We start from the raw sequence: 24,796 nt of genomic DNA on the forward strand, positions 1-24,796 counted from the left end.
AAGTACCTTTGAACGAATCCGGTTGTATGGTAATTGACCAATTAAAGGCATTGAATTCAATTCCTCTTCTGTAGGAATTATATCCAATACCCTAAAGCTGCGATATTTCTGTTTAATACAAAAAAGTATATTATGAGAAGAAGAAAACTAATACGTTAACATATTAACACAAAGACAAAAAAAAGTAACTTACTTCATGACTACTGAATATCTCAAAAAGTTCGGGAAATTTAGGCTCTCCCACACATACATAACATAACATCCTGGGAACCTGAGGGGTATCAAGGTACTCATCCTCTCTTATATACTTCTCCCGAATATCTGGGAAGCGCTCATAGAACCAAGCACATAACGGATAAGGAAATCTACCAAGTTTATACTCAGTTGCATGGAATTTGTTCTGCTTGTCCAATGCATGTTTCAGTGAGTAAATGAGCTTCTCATAAGCCACATTACCCCAAGGATATTTAACACAAACCTTATCATCTTCAACAATAGATGCATACTCCTCCATCAAAGATGACTCGGTCTTTTTCCCAAACAAAATAGGCTCTACAACAAGAATTTCCATAAGTTTCACAACATCATCATCGCTCTCACATACGTGTATGTGATTCACAGCATTCTTTGGAATTTTATTCCGAGTCATAAAATCTCGAATATCCTTCAAAGTCACACCTTTGGACTTACCAAAATAGCGCTTCAGAATATTGCTCTCTCGATTAATTGGTTTTTCAACATTATGTGTTGTGATCCGCAAACCACACATAATGTGAAAGTCTTCAAGGGTGAAGGAAACATCATGGCCAAAAATCTTGAAACTAATCGAGTCTCGATCATTCGTGAATATTCGAGAAAGACACAGACAATGAACCAACTTCATGCTGCATTTGAAATTCTCCATTTCCATAATGTATCGAAATGTACCATTATGAAGCTTATCCCGTTGTGTACGAGTCAAGAAAGTTGCAATTAATTTCTTCAAATCGTGATTCCCCTTCCAGTAACCCTTAGAGTTAAACCAACCTCGAAACTTAAAATATATTTGACCTGATCTTGTAGGTGGAGGACCAGGGACATAAGGACCTGGGAATATTACAGGTAGTCTAGGTGCTTTAGGTGCATTAGCTGCTTTGCGTACTTTAGCTGCTTTAGGATCTTTAGGTGCTTTAGGTGCTATCTGTTAAAAAAAAAAGTAAAACATACAAAAAATAACATCAGGACATTATCAAAAAGATCAGTTAAAACTTCAATCTCTAAGAAGATTGAAGTTCGACAGTTACAAAACAAAACTTCAGCTCCAAAGCTGAAGTTCGCCAGTTAACAAAAACAAAAACTTCAGCTCTAGAGCTGAAGTTCGACAGTTACAAAAACAAAACCTTCAGCTCTAGAGCTGAAGTTCACCAGTAACAAAACACAAAAACTCCAGCTCACCAGTTACAAAACACAAAACATTCAGCCACATGCTGTAGTTTATACAAAACACAAAACACAAATTCAAATCCAAAAATAATGCCAAAACATGGGGAAAAAACTTCAGCTCCTATCTAAGGTATCATCACTTTAATAGTATCATCTATTTAACTCTCAAATTTTTTGAAAATTTGGACGTCTAATCACTGAAGAATTTATAGAATTTTCATCAACAACATAAAAAACTCATTCAAAAAACCTAAAAACACAATCGTAAAAGTAAAACTAATGCACTTAACAAACTAAACACTAAGAAATTATTTAATCATAAATACATGACTATCAAAACCAAAACCAGAAAAAAAAAACAGAAAATCGTAAAATAAAACCCAGAAAATTAATGCAATGTACCTGTGATTAAATCGTAATGTGAGAACAACGACGAAAACCCTTTGATTTCAGAAAAGAACAAATCAAAAAACGCGAATAACGGGAAAGAGAGACAGAGACAGTAAAGGACTAGCGTATACATGGAGAGAAAGTAGTCTTTTAATGAAGAAGGGCAAAATAATCTTTTTAAAAGACTTTTTACAAAAAAAACGGATACGGATACAAACAGAAAGACAAAACGGCTATAAGTTAAAAAGGGGCGCCAGTGCAATTTTTACGGTAAGACTTAAAAGATGCGGTTGGAGTTCCTGCCCATTTATTCCAATTCTTATTGAATCATTCAAGTGCAAGGGTCTAAATCTCATTAAAGATTATCCATTCTCCTTCCTATTTACAGGCCCCCACCTTAGAAAAGGCTTTTCAGGAGCAAAAGAGAGAAGAAAACGAGAAGAAGATAAGATGTTTTAAAGTTATTCTGTAGACCATGTTTACTAGTCTAATTAATTTGAATTCACGTGGTATAAGCCATTCTGAGAAGTAAAATGCTCACCTATTGATAAAAATCTTATTTCTAAACTCGAACTGTGACGGTGTGATAGAAGATAAAACTTAAAGAAAGAGGGAATGCATGGAATTAAGGGCAATGATCCAAAAAGTATAACCCGTAATTAAGAAGCTTACTCACGTGGGAATGCCCATTTGTTTGTGACAACTCTTTACCATTTCTTGGCTCTTCTCCACTGTGTCGGTTCTCTCCTTTTCGATAGTTACAAAACCTCTCTTCTATTCCCTCATTTATATGCTTTAGCTGTATAAGAATCTCACTCTCTGTTCACCCTTCTTCTTATTATTGTTAGCTCTTCTTTCAAAAAACAAATTAGCAGGGGTCATTCGTCAAACATCCCATAATAATTGAACCCCATGTTCTTATAATCTGCATTATTAAATTCTTGATTTCTTTCACACCTAGGTGAGGGTGACCTTTCTCCCATTTCTTTATTCTTTTTTCTGTTTTTCCTCTCTGGGATTTAAAAATTGTTTCAGATATCACTACTACCAATACCTTTTGGTCACATTCTGTAACCAAAGATTCACACTATTCAGCTGCTTTACTGAAGCTTTGAGCACCACAACAAAAGTTGATATAAACTAGAGATAAAAAGCCCAACTCTCTGCATTAGTTTAACGGGTAAGGTTCATTTAATACATTTGCTCTAAAAGTTGAAACTTTTTGCTGCTCCCCCTTCTCCCTTCCTTTTTAACTTTTTATTTAGAGGTACATAAGTGGCAATTGGAATAACCAACTTTCTTCCTGATTGGTTGGGAGATACAGTTAATGAAATTTAGGGGGGTTGAAAATCGACTTCTCTGTAAAGTTTTGTCGATTTTGTTCCCTTACTGGCAGTATTTGGCAACTCTTCCAGTGGTCCTGACTTTTGAAGTGACCTATTGATTAATTGCCACAGACTACAAAAAATTGACCACAATTTCAAGATATAGTATTCTTGTTAAGAGTGTTGTTCAAGACAACTTTAGTAGGCAAAATGAATGTGGTGGCTATCTCTTAATGTGATAATAAAGAACTGAAACTAGTTAGATTTATGGTCTCTAATTTCTTACCCACTTGGATAGGGTCATTGTTACAAGATTCAACCAGGGGAACAAGAATGTGACTTGCATTCCATTGTTGAAAATCATGAAGAAGAATTCTACTTTGTTGAGGAATTCGGGTTTATATACAAGCCCACCAACACCAGAATATGGAGATAATCAGAAAGGGTGGAGCTCCGAACGAGTCCCATTGCCGACTCACAGCAGCAGGAGGCATATAAGTGCCACTGCATTGATGCCTTTCAATAGTGGAAGGACAGTGCCTTCAAAATGGGATGATGCTGAAAGATGGATTACTAGCCCAGTGTCCAGTTATGGGGTTTGGAAGACTTCAACCGCGCAAATCCACAGGCGCCCCAAGTCGAAAAGTGGACCTCTTGGGGCTTCTGGCCTTATGTACTTACCAAATTATTCACCCTCCGTGCCGGTCATAGAAGGTGGAACTTTAGGTAACTACATTGCAAATTCACCATTTACAACAGGTGTACTGGTGCCTGATGGTGTATCCCTTCATTATGGTGCTGGTGCAAATCCTGGTGCTCTATATGCTGAGTATAGTATGGCTCGAACAACTAGTGTTCCCAGTCTGCCAGATTTGTGCAGTGAATCTTCGGTGCCAAGCTCCCAAGGTATGCGTTTTATCCCGTGTTAGAGTGGTTAGAGTCCCACATTGGTTGGGGAATGGGCCGGTAGTCTCCTTATATAGACTTGGGCAATCCTTCCCTCATGAGCTAGCTTTTGGGATGAGTTAGGCCCAAGTGTCATATCTTTACATCCCGATTGCAGAAATATGTTCTAACATAGAGTAGAATTAAACGGGCTCCTTGGAGCAACGATAAAGTATAATTTGCTTGCTTTATACCGATTATCATAGCACAATTCTTCTAAATTAGCCTATGCAAAGTGGATGCATATGAAATGACTATCATTTGAGTGCATTTTGCCAGGAAAAGAAAAGGAGATACATGCAACTGTGGTATGACATAATTCAACCGTTTCATTTGTCGTATATTGATTGTTATCCAATAGATTTAGCAATACTTTCCTAAGTTTTTACCATTATTCTATTTTCAACTCTTGAATCTTAGATTCGTATCACACATCATTGGCAATAGTTTTTTATTTATGACGGTGGTGTCCATGCCAGCTTGTGCGCATCTTGACTATTCCACCGGGTACCTGCTACCTCTCATCGGTACAGGTAGCATTAGCAATAGTATTCCTAGTTTTTGAAGATATTCTTAGAACCTTTTGACATTAATCAAACTTCTTAACTACACTCGAAATCCCTTCCTGATTTCCAGCCCTTGGTTGAGGCTTCTTAAACATTATCAGGTTGACAAGCAAAAGGTTAATTATGGAACATATTGTGAAATCAATGAGATATGAGGTGTTCGAAGAAAGATTTGTCTTTAGAATAGCACATCACTATAAATTAATGATTTTTTGTTGCTAATGAATCCAATGGCCAGATGATGGCACCAAGGAGCCAGATTCTGTTAGCTCCGCAGTTTCAAGGAGAGACATGGCAACACAGATGAGCCCTGATAGCAGTGCCCATGCCTCTCCCAAAGAAAGGTCATCTGGAGCGGAGCAGAACAAGCAGCATTCTGCTAGAGTCGAGATTAGGGATGTGCAGGTGGACAAAGGAGCCCCCATTTCTGGGCACTCTCGGAAAAGCCGGGTGAGGAAACCGAGTAAAGAAACACCAGATGTGACTGGCTCAATTTCACCCTGGGATGTTGCAAATGCAGCAGAGAGCATGTCAAAGTATGTCACTATGCCAATTCATTTCAAGTTTTTGTTTTTGCTTATGCTTTGCAAGGGTATCTGTTATCCTAATTTTCAAGGGAACCGGTATTCTATGCCCTTAACGCCTACTTCTCCACAAGTTTGTAGAAACTATTTAGACAAGTAGCAGCAATACTTAGCCTTCACAAACACTGGTAATGGTGATAACTCAGATATACTCCCTACATATAAGATGGATGGACATTCTTTCGGGAATATGTATGTCACTAAGCAACAAATATTTACTATGGTATAGGTTTATTTATCAAGGGGCAAAAATTACTATATCGGAATAACGGTTCTGTCTTTCCTCATTTTGTGAAGGACACAAAGAGAGGAAGCAAGGATTACTGCTTGGGAGAACTTGCAGAAGGCTAAAGCGGAAGCAGCAATTCAAAAGCTTGAGGTCCGTTGGACATAAAAGATTGATATCTGAGTACATCTAATGATTAATATACATATCTATCCAGTGTACTTGTCTTAAAGGATAGGCCAAGCATCAAAGGACTTAACTATTGTTTGCATTTCAGATGAAACTAGAAAAGAGGAGGTCAGCATCCATGGATAAGATTCTGAACAAGCTTAGATATGCTCAGTTGAAGGCCCAAGATATGAGACGTGCAACCTCAGAAAGTCACTCCCATCAGCCTCGAAGGAATCCCCAGAGTGTCATTCCGTTTCGGAAGTATTTTAAGATAGCCTCATTTAGCAGTTGCTATGTTTGCCGTATCCGTTAGGTTCTCGTCAGAGTTTGGAGTTAGAGCGTCCTTTTGATCAATGGAACAGATTACTCATAACAGACTGTTCAATCGAGTTTCTGACCTACCTATTCGCTATGTAATTCAAGCCTTCCCACCATCTGTGGCGGAATTCTGTACAGCTGATTTCTGTGGTCCAAAATCTTTACTAAAGAAAAAACTGGAAAATTTTCACTGTAAAATCCTACTCAACAAAAAGTAGAAATCATCTATCCGAGGCAGCGAAATTCCATTTGCAACTAACCAAGGTACTAACTTTAGGCAGGCGGAAAGCATAGAAAAACACGAACCATGTCCACAACCACTCAGCCTCTCAAACGGATTTAGCTAATACTTAAGCTGCAAAAATGCACTATATTACCCCAATTGATTGTGTTGCTTAACTACTTCTATACTTTCAGATATGACCAAAAAAAAAAACAATTCTCGTCTTTGTTTCTTTGGCACTTCCAATTCAATGGGTTGAGCAGGAAGTGAATTACACAATCCATCAATACTAAATTAAGGAAATATCAGTAGCACATACATCATAATGTCCGCATATAAGCTGAGTCAAATATGACAGTATATAGGTTGACACCCAACACCTATCATTTAGAAATTGAGACAGCTTCTAACTTCATGCCACACAAGCTACTAGCACACACGCTAGTAGGGCCTGTATCTCATATCTGCTCTTGAAGGTCTCCCTCCACCCAGGCCGTAACCCCACTGTCAAAAACAGAGAAGTCACATATTTAAAGGTTATATCATCAGAATTATCATCTGTTGAATTAAGGACAAACGAGAAATAGCCAAGTCATAAGCCCAAGGTTGAATATATCTTATTATCAGTACAATCCGGCCTATTTTTTATGCTATACATGTGAAACAAACCTAAAAAATCGACGAAAGAGGTATGAACAAAATAATCAAATAAACTACACCTTAAGTAAAAATCATTGCACAAAAACAACAGAAAGATGTAGTCAGCATGAGAGAGACAGAGAGAGAGAGTTCTTTCATTCACAAGGAAAGCATCAAATTGCATTGCCATGCCCAGGTCAAACAGATAAGGGGAACAAATTTCACCAGCAAGAGTGTGTCCAGGCAGACCAGCTGAAAGACGCAGGACGAATGTCCAGTAATTGACCATTTTGGAAGGGGAAAGGAGGGTTGAAAATTTAAAATCACCCGGATGAAAAAGGATGTGATTGGATCATGTTAACAATGAGAAAGCAATTCTATCACGGAGTAATAAGCTAAAGATGACATAGAGAGAACTTTATCAAAAGTAAGGTTCAAATACTTACATCATCATAGTCCAGTCCCCCATACATCCTGCCATAGGAACGCATAGGACCGCCATATCCCCCATATGGTTCAGGAGGAGGAGGAGGATCCATCATGTACTGACTACTTGGACCAGCATCATCAAGTGGAGTCGCAGAATCTATTGCAACCTAAAAAGCAAGGTAGAACTAGGAATAAGTGAGAAGCCAAAAGGGATACCCCAAGAAGCTCCTTCTAGGAGGATAAAAAAAATTCAACAGGTAAAAGTTCAAACTTCCCAAAAGGCTAACTTCAAATCGATGTATGTTATAGATGTTGCAAAAAAAAAAAAAAAACAGTTCCAACTTTATCGTCTTTAAGAACAATAATTTCATGCTCCTCTCGTTGCAGAACATCCCAAGTAATGGCCGGGTCAGATTTAAGGTACTTTACACCAATATATGTTTTCAGTTTTGCCAAAAAACGGTTATGCACAATTTTATTGTCTTTAGAACAATCTTCCAGTGCCCTCCCATCGCAGGACATCCAAGGTAATGGCCAGGTAATTATAAGATATCCCTCACCAAGCGGGCTCCAGAGTAAGGAATTTCCCCCACATCTGGTCCTCCCATTCTTGCTCATCCATGATGATCTTGTTAATTTATTCCCTTCTATAATTCTTTGGGGAAGGAGTCTCCTCACCCATGGTCTCATACAAAACTTGATCAACTGATACTTCAGTATCCACGGTTTTCTTGGGGTATGGAGTTGGAAAAGACAAAAATAGATCTTGGAATCACAACAAATACCTGCTGTCCACATATCTCGTGAGGCCTCCGAGAAACACGATCTGCGACACCATCATCAGCAAATGTGACAAAACCGAACCCTCTGTGCCCTGGTCTCTTGGGATCCTACACCAAATAAGCATTACCATCTTAACAGAATTAAGCAATTACTAAATTACTTAAGAGAATATCTGTTACTAAAAGGCGATAAAATAAAAGAGTTCTTACCTTTGGAACATAAACATCTAAGATACGGCCAAATCTACCAAAATACTGGCGAAGATCTTCAGCTGTTGCCTCTTGAGGTAGTCGACCAACAAAGATCTTCTTGCCCATGCCACGAGAAGGATATCCTCCTCCTCCTCCTGGTTTATTTAATTTAAGTTCCTTTTAGTATATGAAATATGTTAAATGAGAGGCATGATTTCATGATGTTGCATCATTTTAAAGATAAATTTGTCAGTGTTTACTTACGTCCATACATAGAGCTTGGATGATCATATAAGGTGGGAGCACCAAGCGCAGCATATCTAGTTGCACTAATATATGCATTATATGCACCATATCCTCCTCCACCCTGAGGCATCCGACTAACAGGCCTGGAATCTTCTTCCTAGAATCATCAGCACAAAATGCAAAGGTTAATGAATCATCAAAAGCAAATGTGTAAGTTCAATGACATGTCCTTGAACAGCAGATATATCAAAGTTTGGTTATGCAGAGCTTGCCTTGGGCGTTGCTCGGTCGACCACAATTGTGGAACCTCCCAGTTCGTGTGTGTCACCCATCAGATCATCAACTGATTCTGGGCAAACAAACCAAGAGTGACTCAATTTAACGGAAAAGAAGACATATGATAAGCATGCATGTAGGAGACTGGCCCTGTCTTCCCTGGGTACATAAATAAAAACAAGGTGGTAGCTACCACATCCCTACAGCAATTAACAAAACTGAAGTAGGCAGAATTCTTAGGGACGAAGCACAATTACAGGGCCATTAAAAGGTGTTAAGATGCATATCAGCTCAAAATACCTAGAATATATAACTAGAATGCCAGCGGAAACAGTGGCGAATTACGAAATTGACAGAAAAAAATTAGAGGACAAATCAAGGCTGAGATAAAATCAGAACTTCTGTCAAGCAACAGTTAAAAACTCTTCAAATGTCAATTCCTTCCTCTCATCCCAGATCAAGTTTAGAAGTAAGCACCTCGAAAGGCAATATACCCAAGTGTAGAAAGAAGCAGGTGTCATTCCCAGACCGTTTTTCGTTTTCCCGTTGTTGGGTGACAGGTTAAAACTTATCTTTTGTGCTAACTACTGAGCTATTTACTCCAAAAATGAGGGAATTATCAACCACTTACATCTAAAAGCAAAATGCACTTTCCTATAGTGAAGGTGGTGAATTTTCTAGGAGTGCTGGATGAATGTAGAAAGGGAAGAAAACCTTCATATCTGAAGTAATTACTAGAATTTATACCAAATCAAGGTAAAATGTTGATCCAGTTTTAAGGAATTAACTGCACTAAAGTGATTACATCCGGGAAGCACTGACAGATCTAGAGAAATGCAGGTCTCAGTCACTGTCTCACATACTAGAGAAGGAAAGATGTATCTGCAACTAAGAACACTTCATGTTTCTCCTCCCTGAAATATAAGAACAGTGTCTAAACAAGTCTACATATAAAGCATGGAAATGGGTAAAAGAAATTCTCACAGATACAGTTCCTATTGAAAACAGAGTTCCTATCAGATACAATTCCTGCCAAAAATAAGTTACCTATTTTTTTAATTGTTCCTAAAAACCTGGATGCTAAGCCGAGGAATAACTAAAGATAGCCAAAGTACCTGGATAATAGAGAAAAAGTAACTGCAAAAAGAAAAACAAAGACGGGACACATACCAGCATTTGCAAAAGTAATAAACCCAATTCCACGATGTCCCTTTGTAGTTGGATCCTGCAGATTGGGAATAAGATTAATTAATTCATGAATCCTACAATTTAGAGTCAGAACAAGATGCCACAAACATATGTTCTAATAATGAGGTCACAGAGAGACAGGTGAACCTTTGGCATGTATAGATCAGTTATTTCACCGTACTTCTCAAAATAACTGCAAAAGAAATTCAAATAAGGATATTAAGTTCAAATAATGAAACAACCGACCAGCTAGAAACAGTCTTAATGAGCAATTCTTCACAAATACCTTCTGAAAGTAGCTTCAGACACAGACGGTGGAATTCTAGCAACGAAAACCCGGGTAACTTTCTTTGCAGGATGCCTCATCTCCTCCTGCAAAAAGAATGAGTAGCATCTGTATTAGACCTTAACTAGGACCTTTAGATGCAAAATCACTATAAAAATACGACTTAACTTAATCAAAATCATGGTTCGTTCCAAATTAAATTGCAACAAAGAAACAGAATATAATTTAAAAAAAGATTTAGACAGCAATAATAGAAGTTAAATGCAAATTCTAAAAATGATGAGAATCCAGCAATCCACAAGGAATGCTAGATACTGGATTATAAGATCTTTCAAACACAGACCATCATAAACATAAACTCCAAAGTCAAGTATCGAGCAAAATAATCAAGAAACAAAGTGTTTAAGAGCAAGCATATAATGACTAATGAAACTGGCATACATCCTGGGAGAACTAAAGTTTTAAATCATATGTCGAACAAATAACTGAATGGTAAAGGCCATGAAGAGGACAATATCTTTAAGAAAGCAATGTTTCTACTAATTTGTTGGGCAAGAATCCTTAGAAAAATAAACAAAAAACAAAGGGGAAAAGAAAGTGAAATGGAAACATTCCAGAAGCAGAACACAACTCATTCCAATCATCCAATGCTCATGTTCAACCAAATAAAGAGATCAATAATAAGATCTTTTCAACCATTCCATTTTAAGCAAACATAGCCACTGCAATATATTAATAGACAGCCAAGAAAGTAATGGCACAACATGGGATGAAATACTAATGTAACAAAGAAAACATTGTCAGAAAAGTCTAAAAATAGTGCACCTTTGGTGTCGCCACTTTCACTTCCAGCATTCTGTTTCCAAGGAAGTGCTCCTTAGACAATGCATTCTGCATCATAATAACACAAAAATATGAATATCATGACATGAGAATACAATGAGAAAAGTTAGCATCAAAACCACAAGGCACATGACAGTAAATGTAAACAGAAGGTTTTACTCAAGAGCGGTACATAAACATGCTCGCAACAATGACATGAAAATCAACAAATAAAAACCAAGTATCACCTTCGCATCCTCAACGGTGGAAAATGTTACATAGCCGAATCCACGAGAACGACCAGTAGCACGCTCCTAGATGAAACTATACACATTAGTCGTCTTCATAATAAGATGCTAAGAAACTTTGCGCACAAAAAAGAGACATTGACTACCAGAAGCACTCTAATGCAAACATATAATAACTAAATAAACAAGACAACACACTTCTTGGAAGTTGGTAAAAGAGATCAATCTCTAGAGACAATGGACCTCCCATCACTAAAGTTTGCACACATTAGGAAAGCAACGGCAACTTATTGTGGTCTCTTAACCCCCCACCCCCAAAAAAAAAGTGGTGGAATTTAAGGTTCTCAGTCTGGATATACAAAAAAGGCAGCCCGGTGCACTAAACTCCCGCTATGCGCAGATCCGGGGAAAGGACGGACCACAAGTATCTATTGTACGCAACATTACCCTGCATTTCTGCAAGAGACTGTTTTTACGGTTTGAACCTGTGACCATGGCAGCAATTTTACCAATTACGCCAACGCTCCTCTTCAGTCTGGGTATACACTGCTCTTTATGTCAAGCTTATACTTGTGTTAAAAACAATCATCATATTATCATAGTGATACGAAAACACACCAGAAATCAAGGACACAAACATATGACCAAACTTGGTATAAGTTAAAGACAGTTAACCTATTATCATAAACAAATAGTATTGCGGAATCAGTTACCTTAAGGAACGAAAGATGGACAATAAAGAATAGTATGTTGGAGACGAACACAATCCTGCAAAGTGGGAGCATGCAAATAGTGGCTTCTAGTCCTATCTGACATTATTGTTATTTGGTCCTTGGCCCTTCAAAAATCCAACGCAATCTACTAGACAAGATTTTCTTTTTAGACACAGTTTTCATGTGCCCATCAGTATAGTCTACAAAGGATTAGCCCGTTTAAGACATATTCTTGGTTGAGTTCCAAAGGTGACAACTTTTAAGTGGGATAGTGCTGCTATATTTTCCAAGTGGTGGAAACAACAACCTTTTTCTGACAACAAGGTAGGACAAAAAGTTTGGGGGCAATCCGAATGAAATTCCTTATGTTTTTTGTCTCGCCATACAATAACTCTAGTTGTTACAAAAAAAGCTACATGCACGAAAAGTTTGTAAGCATTCCAGCAGATAATAAATGTCTCTTAAGGCAAAAAATTCACAAAAAAATAAAAATCATTTTCAACACCGTAAACAAGATTGCATCAGTTGGTCTATATGTAGCTGAAATAATAGATATCATAAAACTCAAGGTAGCTGCTGGGGCTGACCTTCATGACAATACAGTCCTCCAAGTCCCCAAATTTGATCATATATTCCCTTAGACCTTCTGTATCCACGTCCCATGGGATACCTAAAACCTAAAATCAACAAATAATCACACAAATTAAGATGTAATAAAAGGCTCAAATATGCAATGAAAAATCAAGGAAGAAGCCAATAACTTACCACGAGCTTCCTCTCCGACATGGTAACGAAGGCTGATTTGAGAAATCGATTAGCGGAGAGGGGAAATCGTTGGATGTACACTCAAATGGCTCACGCGATCTCACCACACCTCTCTCTAGAAACGAATCGCTCACACTCGACGATTCTTCCTGCAGGTAACAGACACACAACACCTCTTTCTCACACACAAATATCATCGTCATCATCATATTTCATAACAAACTCACCGGTTTCTCTATGTCTTCAGATACCAAAGAAATTGAAATTACACAAGTACTCAAAAGATTACCGACGCTCAACTGACCTTAGTGATTCGGATTTACAAAATCCTAACTCGCTCTCTCACTCCGCTCGGCTCGCTCTTTCTCGCGCCGCTCAGCTCAGCTCCTTCAAACCCCAAGACACCGCACCGTGCTTTCTAATCCCTTCAAGCTCACGCCCCCGAAAATATATACCCTATATTACAAATTTACAACTACAGCCCCTATCGATTTTCGAATTGCATAAACAAGAAAATGTCAAAAATGAGCCTTTATGTTTGGGATAGGTTTAAAATGATCCCCTAATAAATTTTGATCTTTCAAGTTTGTTAAAATACACTCTTTTTCTACATCAAAATATTTGATAATCTTTTGTTGTCACATTTAACATAAACTTAGAAGAAGAAAAACTAAAATAAACTCATATTTGGAGGTTCAATTTCTATTTTCTGCCATTTTTTATTTTTATTTGTTGCAATTACTTGTTTGTGTTTTCTGAGATTTTACGTGATTTTCATAATTTCTGATGTATTTAGTTAAATATTTCTTCTAACAATAACCATAGATTTAACAAACAGAGTTAATTAAATAACTAATGGAGACCACAAGTGCTTAATTTTGTCAAACTTAGAGGACCATAACTACTTCAAAGTATATTTAAAAAGCCATTTTGAACCTAACCTTAAACACATGGAACTATTTTTGTCATATTATCTATGTAACCCAACAAAGTGGTGGAAATTATTTTATTTTTATTTTTATTTTTGAAAATTGTTTGCTTCACCTCTATTTGTCTGATTAATTGAGGTTCGTAAAAATTGGCGTACATATCACCGTTATAATCTTCACGTAGAAGAATAAGCATAGTATTTTTGCCTTCAATATTTATTAAGACCAAATACAAGTTCGGTGTCGAAGGTTGTAGTAGGTGAAGCAATGTTGCTTATTATAGTGTCTTAATGTCATGATATAATCTTGGTTATGTTGACATTTGGTCGATAAACCTATGTAGTGTTTCTATGACAACTGGTTGGTGAAGGATGTGGCATTACTGTTTGATCCAAAATTTAAATTTGGGCTTAACCAATTAGATTTAATAAAATAGAGTAAATCTTAACCAATATTAATGTCCAAAAGATGTGTTAGCTTATTTTATAATAAGAAATGTATAGGTTATATGAATGACAATAAATATTGATAACACTAACAATATTCAATGACCCAAAAAGAGGGGATGACATTAAGTAACAATAAATAGCAACGAGTGACATTTAAGTAAATAAAAGCGTGTAAGTTAACCGAAAATGGATGAGATCCATGGATATTTCTTCTGACAATGATGAATAATTGATGAGCATTTGAATGTTAAGGTTGTTCTTGGATCAAGTGGAAAAGTTAGTAAAGAATCTTAGAGAAAAGGTATTTTCTGTGTGTTCGTAATAAAGCCCGATTCTATAAAGAAAGTCAATATATTTTCTTACTATTGTATATTTTATGTCCCGTATCCTTCTATCTCTTTCTATTTATAGGGAACATATACCTAATAGTACAGGTATAGATAATATCTACTAAAATATTCTCTTTTGGTATCTCATCCTAAAACCAGTCGTTATTCACTCTGTCTGCGACGAGTGCTCGACCTCGACCCCGATCTTCGCTGACTCCTCGACCTTTGATCCTCAATAACTTTGTCGACTCTGCCCTTTACTTTTTAAGAGACCACTTCGACCTTGGGCAGGCCTTTATCAAAGTTGTACTGATGTCACGATGTCATGCGTCATGATGATCTTCTTGATTGGATCTGTTATTTCGATTACGGTGCCAATTATGATGAGTCGTTTCGGGCTTGGTGCCATGATTTCTATAAATGGAGGTTGTTGAACCTGAATTTGATACTTCGCTCTTCTAAAGTTTCGAAATACTAGCCTTCTTCTCTGAATCTTCTTTCTCTATTTTATTACCTTACACCATACCCCAATCTCTTATTCTTGTATTCCTCGTCATTATCTCGAAGTATATCAAACTTACCCTCAGATGCTAGTGAAGGGAGTCGTGTTTCTCCCTTGACGGTTGTGTTTCCCACCCATGGGGAGAGTGTTTCCGCCATTGCTGAGGATGAAACTTTGGAGATACTCCCCCGAAACCTCGATGTCAGGTCTGACCTTACCCGTTCACCGTACGTGGCACCCAAGAATTTCTTGTTGACGATGGCATCTAAAGAGTCGGCTCAATTTAAAGCCAAGTTTGGTCTCCCCAACCACGTCGAACTGGTCCCGGCAAGAGGGGACATATTGTAGGTTCATCGTCCTGGGTATTGCGCTTTATACGCCTACCCTTTCCTCATTAGTTATTCCTTCCCTCTTCTTCCATTGGCGGAGGAATTTTGTCGCCACTATGACGTTTGCCCTGCTCAGCTTGCGCTGTACGTATATAAAATTATCAGAATGCTAAATAAATTTGTCGAGCTGGCCGGGGTCAAACTGACGCTGCAACATTTGGTGCATCTATTCGCCCCTAGCTTTTATAGGGGAATGATGCTGAACCTTTGCCATCGTGGAGGTAAATGTTTGATGGTGAAGACAGACGACAAGGACAGTCGTCAATTCTGGCTTAGCTTCTTCTACGTCAAAACCGAGGATGTTGTGACTAACGTCGACGGCTTTCCTGAGGCTTGGAACTACACACGTACGTGTCCTGTTTCTCTCTTTGTGCTTTTACTTGCTGTGAGATAGTTAAATGATTTTCCCATTCTTGCAGCCAATAACCAGCCTCCCCTTTTAATCACGTACATTTTTATTGGGTCGAGGAAGTTCTCCCTGATGTCGCAAGGATCTGCGACTGGTCGAGCTTTTTTAAGAAGTTCAAGTCGGCTCTTCCTTCAACATGTAACTTCTTTTTTCTGGCTGTAGTTGTTTCATTTTTTGTTGTATGTCGATTCTTTCTACTAACTTCTCCATTTGTTTCTTTCCCAAGCAGGGGGTTTTCTTGAAGGAGCTGGGTGCCTGTGCCTTCTTAGGAGGAAGGTTGTTGCACCTTCGGCTTTTGGCCCTATTGCAACTACTCTATCTTCCAAACCTACCCCCACATTGGTTACTGCAGTCCGAGAGCATGTCCTCATCTCGTCTACTGCTTCTGCTCCTCAACTCTTCTCGTTGGTTGACGAGGATAATGATGTCTCCCCTGATGATGAGGGTCTAAGGCCTTGTAAGAGGAGAGTCGTAGGCGTAGGGGAGAAATGCCAATGGTCGTCGACTTAGAGGAGAGCGACTTAGTTTTTTGAGAGACGATCGTAATAAATGTTAAATAAAGCACTTGGGTGGATTTCGAGGCCCCACAATTGGAAGAGATTAATGTGAAGCATCGGTGCTTTCCGAGGGGGAAACGATCGATGATGGGACGCTTGGCGATGACCTCACACCTTCGAGGTAAGAGGAGGCTTCATCCTCTAGGGTTGTGGTAGATGTCTCCCCATCTGCTGATGACAGAGGAAAATTCATTGTTGAGGAGGATGCCAGATCTGATTCCGACATGGATCTGAACAAGTTGAGAATGATTGATGAGGGGCTCACCCACCTCGAGGTGAGGTTGGAAGGGGGCTCAAGGACTATCATGATCCCAATGGGTCTTAACCTGCTTGTAAACATCGAGGAGGTAATCCCTTCCCTCAGCCCTCTCTGTTCTGAAGTCGAGGGTGGGACCCTCGAGAAGATAAATGACGGTACCTTGTCGAACAACATTGCTGGTCTTGCTCTTAGGGTAAGTACGAATGTCGTCTATCCTCATCCATATGCCTTAGTTTCCTTTAAGGTTCTAACATCTCTTCTATGTTTTGTAAACGGTTATTCTGGAGATTGAGAGTGCTCGACTGGGAGAAGAGGCATAAATAAATTTACGTGAAGTCGAAAAATAAGTATACAACGTTCCATGGAACGTACCGGGATCTCTTGATCGATTCGTGAAGGAGGCGATGTGTTGTCTTTGAGGGCGGATTTGAAAAAGAAGAACGAAGAACTGATGGTGGTTGTGGAGCGTTTCAGCATTCTTGAGGGGACATGAAGGGCCAAGGAGGAGGAGCTGGAATTCAGCAAAGGTGTGGAGGCCCAATGTAGCGACCTTCGGGATCAAGTAGCCCAGCTGCAAGGTTAATTAGATGAGTGGCAGTTTTAGGTGGAGGCTCTCAAGGGTGAGATTGCCGAGAAAAAAGAGGAGCTCGACAAGGCGGAGTCTTCTCGGTTGGAGGCCTGAAGGAGAGCGGAGTTCCTTGAGTTGGTGAACCGAACCCTTCGTTCCGAGCGGGAGAATGTATCTATCAACGGTGAGGGCTAAGGAGGACCGCCTTAAGGAGAGGACCAGGGAATTGGAAAAGGAGACCTCCGATCTTTATGATCGAGTTACTGCTTTGGAGGTCAAGAAGGCCTAACTACTTGCGCGGCCTTCTTCGTCTACTGCTTCTGGATTCTTTAACGTTCCTTGTGAGTTGTATTAAGAGTGAATTCATGCCGAGTCCCGACTGAATGTGTTTCTTGAATTGCATGTGACGGGCTCCATTTTTTGGGGCGACCTTTGAGTATGCTTGGGTCAAGGCTCGCAAAGCTCGGCTTGCTTGTGGATATGACCCTGATATGCCTCGGCCTGGCGATAAGGATAAAAATGAGGAGGATGCCATAGATGGTCTTGATGAGGATGCTTGGTATGATTTTATTTACCCTCAGAGCAAGGATGGGGAGGATGTTGGAGGTCGGGACGGTGACGATGTCGGTGGTTAGGGTGAGGATATTGCCGAAGGTCGGGTTGATAAGGATGTTGATGGTCGTGATGGCGATGGCCAGTAGTTCTTTTTTACCCTTTTTTGTGTGTTTTTGTTTGGCATCTCCAAGAGCCTTTGTAACAAACTCTTGTGTATGAATACCAAAGTTGATTTTTGCTTTCACTTGTGCCTTTTTTATTTGTCATGATTTGTTCCTATACTTGCATGTTTTGCTCATTTATCTTTTTTGTTGTCGTTCTCTACCTAACCGTAGTCCTTGGGTTTTATAGTCATAGGCCGAATTGTCCTTTTGTCCATATAGATCGAGTGTGTCTTCTTAGTTGAGACATGGTCGAGGACCGATAGGTGTTGTTCGAACTTGGTCGATATTAACCTTTTATTAAATCGTGGTCCAGGGCTGGTAGGTCTTTGTTCGAACTTAACCTTTGCTTGGTTGATTTTAACCGTTTATTGAGACGTGGCTGAGGGCCGATAGACGTTTGTTCGAGCTTGCTCAAACTTTGTCCTTTTGTTATGTTGTGGCCGAGGGCCGATAATTGTGTTCGAGCTTAGTCGAACTTAACATTTTGTTAGATCACGACCGAGGGCCAGTAAGTGTTGTTTGAACTTGGTTGAACTTAACCTTTTGTTAAATCGCAGCTGAGGGCCAATAGGTGTTGTTCGACCTTGGTCGAACTTAACCTTGTTAAATCACGCTTGGCCGGTAGGTGTTGTTTGACCTTATTCGAACTCAGCCTTGTTAAATCACGACCGAGGGCTGATAGGTGTTGTTCGACCTTGGTCGTTTCTTAACCTTGTTAAATCGCGGCCGAAGGCCGGTAGGTTTTGTCCAAACATGGTCGAACTTAATCTTTTGTTGAGGTTATTTTGACAAACATAAGTTTCTATTACTTTGACGTTGTTGCTATGATTACATTATTGAAGAAAGTTACAAATTTTGGGCATTGGTTTGTGTTCCAGTTCTAGTCCCAGTCCTAGTCTATCTAGTCCATTCATTGTTTGACTTGGAGATTCTTGAGGAATCAAGCAATGGAAGAGAAATCATTCTATTCTTCGCATACTTCGACTCAAAGAGTCTCTTCCGTTGCCTCGTTAAAAACCTCACTGAGAAAACCTTAATGGGACAAAATTCAAGTGAGGGAAAAAGAGTACAACTTGGGGTTGCTTCTTCTTTTTAGAAGTTGAAGTATTTAATTTGGCTGATACTTTAATTATTTGGTAACTATTTTCCTTCTATTGTCTCTAGTTGGAATGAACCCTTGTTTGTTTTGGCTATAATTTTGTACGGACCATCCCAGTTTGTTCCCAGTTTGGCTTCTCGTGGATCTCTACTTGCTTGGATTTTAGCTTTGAGTACGTAGTCCCCGACTTTGAGCGACCGGACCTTTGCCTTTTTGTTGTAGTAATGTTCCACTTGCTGCTTTTGGGCGACCATTCTTATGTATGCCATGTCTCTTCGTTCATTGATCATATCGGGCTCTTACCTTCTACTCTTGTCATTATTAGTGCCGCTTTCATGGGAGTACCTTAGGCTATGCTCTCCGACCTTGACTGGTATAACTACTTCAGTTCCATAGACCAGTGAATAGGGTGTCTCCCTGTGCTTGTCTTCGGGGTGGTTATATACACCCACGATACTTCTGGGAGTATTTCCGGCCACATCCCCTTGGCTTCTTCGAGTTTTTTCTTCATAATGTTCAATATGGAATTGTTGGAGGATTTTGCCTGCTCATTGCCCGCCGGGTGATAAAGGGTTGAAAGTATCCTCTTAATGTGCCATTTATCGAGGAATTCATCGGTTTTCTTTCCCATGAACTGGGGTCCGTTGTCGCAGCTGATCTCCTTGGGTAGGCCGAATCGGCAGATGATGTTTTTCCATATGAAGGCTATTACCTCTTGCTCGCGTATTAGGGCGAACGCCTCTGCTTCCACCTACTTAGAGAAGTAGTCAACTAAAACTAAAAGAAATCGCACATTACCTCGCCCTATTGTGAGAGGGCCCACAATGTCCATTCCCACTTGATGAACGGCCATGGAGAGGTGACCGAGTGAAGATGTTCGCTTGCTTGGTGATATTGGGGCGTATTTCTGACATTGTTCGCATTTCTTCGCAAATTCTGAGGCATCTTTTTTCATAGTGGGCCAGTAGTATCTTGCCCATATGAGGCACCTAATGAGTGCTCGATCACCGGAATGAGCGCTATAGTGGCCTTTATGGACTTCTTCGAGAACGCGTTGGGTTTGATTTGGACCCAAACACTTCGCTAGAGGGCCATTGTGTGTTCTCTTATATAGGTTGTTATGAAGGAGGTTGTATCTGGCTGCTTGCATTCTTAGTTTTTTGGCTTCCTTTTTGTCGCTTGGGAGAGTGTCGTCCTACAAGTAGGTGATAATACAATTGTGCTAATCCCAAATAAACTTACAGATCTTACCTCGATTTGGTCTCATGACGAGTTGAGAAGGTGGACTACATTTTTATCCCCAATTGTGATGCTTTTGGTGGCTGCGCCAATTTGGCGTGGCCGTCCGCTTCGACATTCTGGGCTTGTGGGATCTGGTCTAGCTGGCATTCGTCGAAATTGGGCAGCAGCTTACAGATCTCAATTTGATATTTTTGCAACCTTTATTCTTTGATTTGGAAAGTCCCTGTGACTTGGTTGACTACGAGCTATGAATTGCAATGGAGTTTCAACCGCTTTGCCTCATATTTGATTGCTAGTTTTAACCCTGAAATTACGGCCTTATACTCGGCCTCGTTGTTAGTCATATCTGGGCACCTTATGGACTGGCGAATTACTTCACTAGTAGTGACCTTGAGTATAAGTCCCAATCCGGATCCAGAAGCATTGGATGTGTCATCGGTGTATAGGACCTAGAGGTCTTGTGTTTGAAGAGAAGCTTAGGCGGCTTCCTTCTCGACCTCAGACATTATCTTTGCACTGAAGTCTACAACGAAATTGGCGACCACTTGCAACTTTATTATTGTTCGAGGTTGATATGTGATATCTGATAACTAGGGATTCTAGTCTAGTTTATGCTCCTTTTTGCTTGAGTTTTGGACTAAAATGTGTACAAATGTTCCCCAAAAGCTAACTTGTAGTGCTTGTTTGCAGTGTTTGGTCAAAAAGGGACAAGGATGTCATAACCAGCTCAAAAAAGGAGTGAAACCTGCACAAGTTCAAAACCAAGTCAAAGCAGCGCTACAGTAGAAAATCCACCACGGACGCAGAAGACCCACCACGATCGCGGTCCGCGATGGCAAGGATTCAGAGAGTTATCATTTTTGGAATTCAAGCTACCGCGATCCGCGGTGATTTTATGCAACCGCGGTACCCCTACCGCAACAACGGTCCTTATACCGTGGTCTGCGGAGAAGAGATTCAGAGAGCCTGGAGTCTGATCTAAAGCTGAAGACCGTGGTCCGCGGTAAATCCGCTGCAGTGGTCCATTTTTCGTTGTCAGTGGTACCTCTGTCCGAGGCATTTTTGTCCGAAAAATTTGGTTGTATATAAATACTACTTTTTCAGATTTTTGGGTCATCTTACGTTAGTTGAGCACGTGAAGCGACGTTTTTGTCTATTTTGAGTAATTTTGTAGCTTACTTAGCAATTAATCTCAGTCTTTTATCATGTAATTACAATTTATGGATTATTCTTCATCTCGATCTATGATTTCTTCTTCAATTATGAGTAGCTAAACTCATTAGCTAGGGTTGTGGCTCAACCCTAGTGTGGGTATTTAATGCGTCTTTTATTTTAGGGTTTAAATATTTATGGGTGATGGTTATTTGGCCTGATTTATGCTTTCTATGCTGAATTAGTGGTTGCAAACACTAATTTGCGCCTTTTTTTACTTAGGCTCCTTTTGAGAAAGAGAGACTAAGTCTAGGAATTTCAGGTCAACAAGGAATTGGGGTGTATTCAAGAGATTGATACCCCCAATTAAAGGGTTAAACCTAGAGATAGTAATACCCGACTTGAGCCAACATTGCTTGCACAAATTGAACACCCAATTGGGCTTGAGAAAGCCAATTAGGGCAAAGTCACTCTTACTACTGAGAGGTGTAGAGTGAATAACTTTGTGCATTGGCTATATCACGATCCCAACTATAACATTATTGCCCTAAGTTCTAGATCCCGTTAGATATTCACCTAGGAGTAAGTCACTTCTCTAGTGCCTCTTTACCCATTTAGAAAACCCTACAAACATATCTACTTAGCTTAATTTCGCTCATCATTAGTATAAAATTAGAAGTAACAAACAAACAAGAATTATTGGAAGTATAATCAAGAGCACTACACATTGCTAGATTAGATAGGAATCCAACTCCAAACATTGTATTAGCTCCCTGTGGATTCGATCCCAACCTTCTCGGGTAAAAGCTGCATCAACCGCTCTTACCACTCTGTAGTGGTGTAGGGTTGGAACCGATCAATATCATGCTCGCTTATCTCAATAGCCCACTTGTCCATCCTCCCCGACAATTTGCGTCTTTGTAGAATGCTTCTTAAAGGAAAGGTGGTAACGACCGAGATAGGGTGGCATTGAAAATAGGGTCTAAGCTCAGTTTCTTGAGGTGTGCGTACCTTTTTTCGACGTCGACGAGTGTTTTACTATTGTAATAAATGGGAGATTGCGTACCTTTACTTTCTTGGACCAGCACTACACTTACTACTACTTCAAAGATGGAAAGGTAGACGAGGAGGTGTTCCCCGGGTTTAGGCTTTGAGACAGAGGTGGTGACGACAGATACGCCTCTAGTTCTCGCAGAGCTTGTATGCAATTGGGCATCCACTCGAGGCCGTTATCCTTTTTGAGTACGCCAAAAAGTTTATGACACCTATTGGAGGACCGCGAGATAAATCTCGTGGTGGCGATTCGACTAGTCAACCTTTGGACCTGCTTCTTATTAGTCAATTGCTCAGGTATCCCTTCAATAGCTTTAAATTGGTCTGGGTTGACTTCGACCCCTCGTTTTGACACTAAGAAACACAAAAACTTCTCCAAGGCTATGCCAGATGTGTAGTTCTCTGGGTTTAGTTTCATCCCGTACCGTCTTAGTATATCGAAAGCTTCCCTCAAGTGGTCAATATGGTCTTCCGTACTTACGGATTTGACCCCATGTCATCGATATATACCTCCATGGTCTTGCCAAGTTGGTCTTTGAACATTCTTGTGGCCAATCTCTGTTAGGTGGCTCATGCGTTCTTCAACCCAAATGGCATGATCCTATAACAATATGTTCCTCGGTGGGTGATGAACGTGGTTTTCTCCTGATCCTCTTCTTCCACGAGTATCTGGTTATAGCCCTAGTATGCGTCCAAGAAACTCAACAGTTCGTGCCTGGTTGTTGTGTTGATGAGTTGGTCGATATGTGGCAATGAGAATGAATCTTTCGAGTATGCTTTGTTTAAGTCTGTGAAGTTTACACCATCCTCCATTTCCTGTTTTTCCTTTTTGACCATCACCACGTTGGCCATCTACTTGGCATATTCCGACTCCCTAATGGAACCATTTTCTAATAGCTTTTCTACCTCCTCGTAGACGACATCATTGATGGTAGGGTTAAACTTTTGTCTGACCTGCCTTACAGGGGGATAGAATAGGTTAACGCTCAACTTGTGCGTGGAGATCTCCTTAGGGATGCCCGACATATTTACATGGCTGAAGGCAAACAAATTTGCGTTAGATATTAAAAATTGACTAAATTTACCAGTTCTCAGAGTTTGCAGCCAATGTAGGCCTTTTTGCCGGGGTTGCTAAGATCTAATTGAACGGGGTCGGGGTCGGGGTCTTCTATAGTTGAGTCTGTGGCTTCGACGTCCATGATTTCTTCTTCTGTCGGGCTCGACCCTATTGATTGCTATGCTTCTTTTTCCTTATCTTTCTTTTGTTGGGTCGTCGAGCCATCCATGTCAATGTAGTAGCATTCCTGGGACATGCGATGTTCCTCGTGTATGCTGGGGAATTTGATCACTTGGTATAAGTTGGAGGGATGGCTCTCATGGGATGTATTCATGGTCTTCCTACTTGTCACACCCCTTTTTTTTTTTACTTCACTAACCCTTCTTAAAATTATAAAAAAAGGATTTTGTAAAGCTTAAAAGGGGTTTTAATTAAAAAGTGACAAAATTGTGTTTAAAAGGAAATAACTCAGAATCTCCACCTGACATTGGTTTCGGTGTGCCAGGTCACCGTTTTTTAAAAATGATTTTCTTTTTAAAACACTTTGGACTCCGAATTAAGTCTGCACCAGAGATTTGGGTAAAGGGGTTCATTTGACTCGGGAAGAAGGTGTTAGGCACTCCCCAAGCCCCGTAACTAGTACGGTTGCATGCTTGATCTAGTCGGCTTTTAAAATATTCAAGTGGAGGTAAAATCATAGAAAAGGAAAATAAAAACAAAAGAGGCTCGAGGTCGTCCTCACCTAAATGAAAGAAAATTAAAAGAAGGAAAATTAAAATTCCAAATTACAGAATACTACGGGATATTCCCCGGAATAAAATATGTACAAATCTTTCGGGGCATTCCCCGGATAAATTTAACTAAAGGGGGTGACCTCTCACCTCAAAAGAAATTAAAATACGAACGTGCTAAAAGTTTGCCTACCCAAATGTGATCGGCCTAAAACATGCTCCTAACGAACACTATAAAAGAAAATAAGAGATGACTAAATAAAAGGAAGATCCAATTCATGCTCATATTTTGTTTTTCGCTTTTCATTTTATCAGACCGAGCCCAATTCGTAAAACATGCGAGCAATTTTAATCACTAATGGGCTAAGGCCTTCCCCACTCCCACGGCCTAATATCATTGAAGACAATCCAAACAAAGCATCAATAGCACAAAAGGACGTGTAAAACAAGAAGAATAAAGAAAAATGGTAGATTCAAAATATGATAAGAGCCACTTAAAATTTAAACTATCCCATTCCCACGTTCTAACTTTTGACTAACAGAACACAATGCAATGCATGAGATACTTATTTTGACACTCGAACTTAACACATCAA

General features: G+C 39.7%; 2 protein-coding genes across 3 annotated transcripts; one reads left to right on the forward strand and one right to left on the reverse strand.

Annotated features, from left to right (window-relative positions):
- The first annotated feature begins 2,626 nt into the window (after window positions 1-2,626).
- Window positions 2,627-6,145, forward strand: LOC107778552 (uncharacterized). Of its 2 annotated transcripts, XM_016598835.2 has the most exons (5): window positions 2,627-2,992; window positions 3,436-4,043; window positions 4,887-5,184; window positions 5,530-5,611; window positions 5,736-6,145. In XM_016598835.2, exons 2-5 carry the CDS (start codon window positions 3,500-3,502, stop codon window positions 5,940-5,942), a joined length of 1,131 nt encoding a protein of 376 aa, XP_016454321.1. In that variant the 5' UTR covers window positions 2,627-2,992; window positions 3,436-3,499; the 3' UTR covers window positions 5,943-6,145. The 2 variants fall into 2 exon arrangements, with proteins under 2 accessions (XP_016454321.1, XP_016454327.1); XM_016598841.2 differs by lacking the exon at window positions 2,627-2,992 and having other exon boundaries at window positions 3,287-4,043.
- Window positions 6,146-6,367: 222 nt separating this feature from the next.
- Window positions 6,368-13,188, reverse strand: LOC107778564 (heterogeneous nuclear ribonucleoprotein 1). The gene is made up of 14 exons (XM_016598855.2): window positions 13,061-13,188; window positions 12,757-12,905; window positions 12,579-12,668; window positions 11,279-11,344; window positions 11,034-11,099; window positions 10,209-10,294; window positions 10,070-10,115; window positions 9,905-9,959; window positions 8,731-8,807; window positions 8,477-8,615; window positions 8,231-8,367; window positions 8,024-8,128; window positions 7,256-7,405; window positions 6,368-6,674 (listed from the first exon to the last, which is right to left on the reverse strand). Exons 2-14 carry the CDS (start codon window positions 12,775-12,777, stop codon window positions 6,612-6,614), a joined length of 1,101 nt encoding a protein of 366 aa, XP_016454341.1. The 5' UTR covers window positions 12,778-12,905; window positions 13,061-13,188; the 3' UTR covers window positions 6,368-6,611.
- Window positions 13,189-24,796: the final 11,608 nt, after the last annotated feature.

The sequence above is a fragment of the Nicotiana tabacum genome, chromosome 3, assembly GCF_000715075.1.
Source record: "Nicotiana tabacum cultivar K326 chromosome 3, ASM71507v2, whole genome shotgun sequence".
NCBI classification, from domain to species: Eukaryota; Viridiplantae; Streptophyta; class Magnoliopsida; order Solanales; family Solanaceae; genus Nicotiana; species Nicotiana tabacum.

What these genes read in the sequence shown, in the direction of transcription:
- LOC107778552 (XM_016598835.2), top strand. Translation starts at nt 3,500, where the DNA reads ATGAAGAAGAATTCTACTTTGTTGAGGAATTCGGGTTTATATACAAGC. An exon ending in TTCGGTGCCAAGCTCCCAAG is followed by an intron (nt 4,044 to 4,886) that starts GTATGCGTTTTA and finishes TCCAATGGCCAG; the next exon opens with ATGATGGCACCAAGGAGCCA. An exon ending in CAGCAATTCAAAAGCTTGAG is followed by an intron (nt 5,612 to 5,735) that starts GTCCGTTGGACA and finishes TTTGCATTTCAG; the next exon opens with ATGAAACTAGAAAAGAGGAG.
- LOC107778564 (XM_016598855.2), bottom strand. Translation starts at nt 12,777, where the DNA reads ATGTCGGAGAGGAAGCTCGTG. An exon ending in CTGATCTATACATGCCAAAG is followed by an intron (nt 9,960 to 10,069) that starts GTTCACCTGTCT and finishes CCCAATCTGCAG; the next exon opens with GATCCAACTACAAAGGGACA. An exon ending in TATTACTTTTGCAAATGCTG is followed by an intron (nt 8,808 to 9,904) that starts GTATGTGTCCCG and finishes TTGTTTGCCCAG; the next exon opens with AATCAGTTGATGATCTGATG.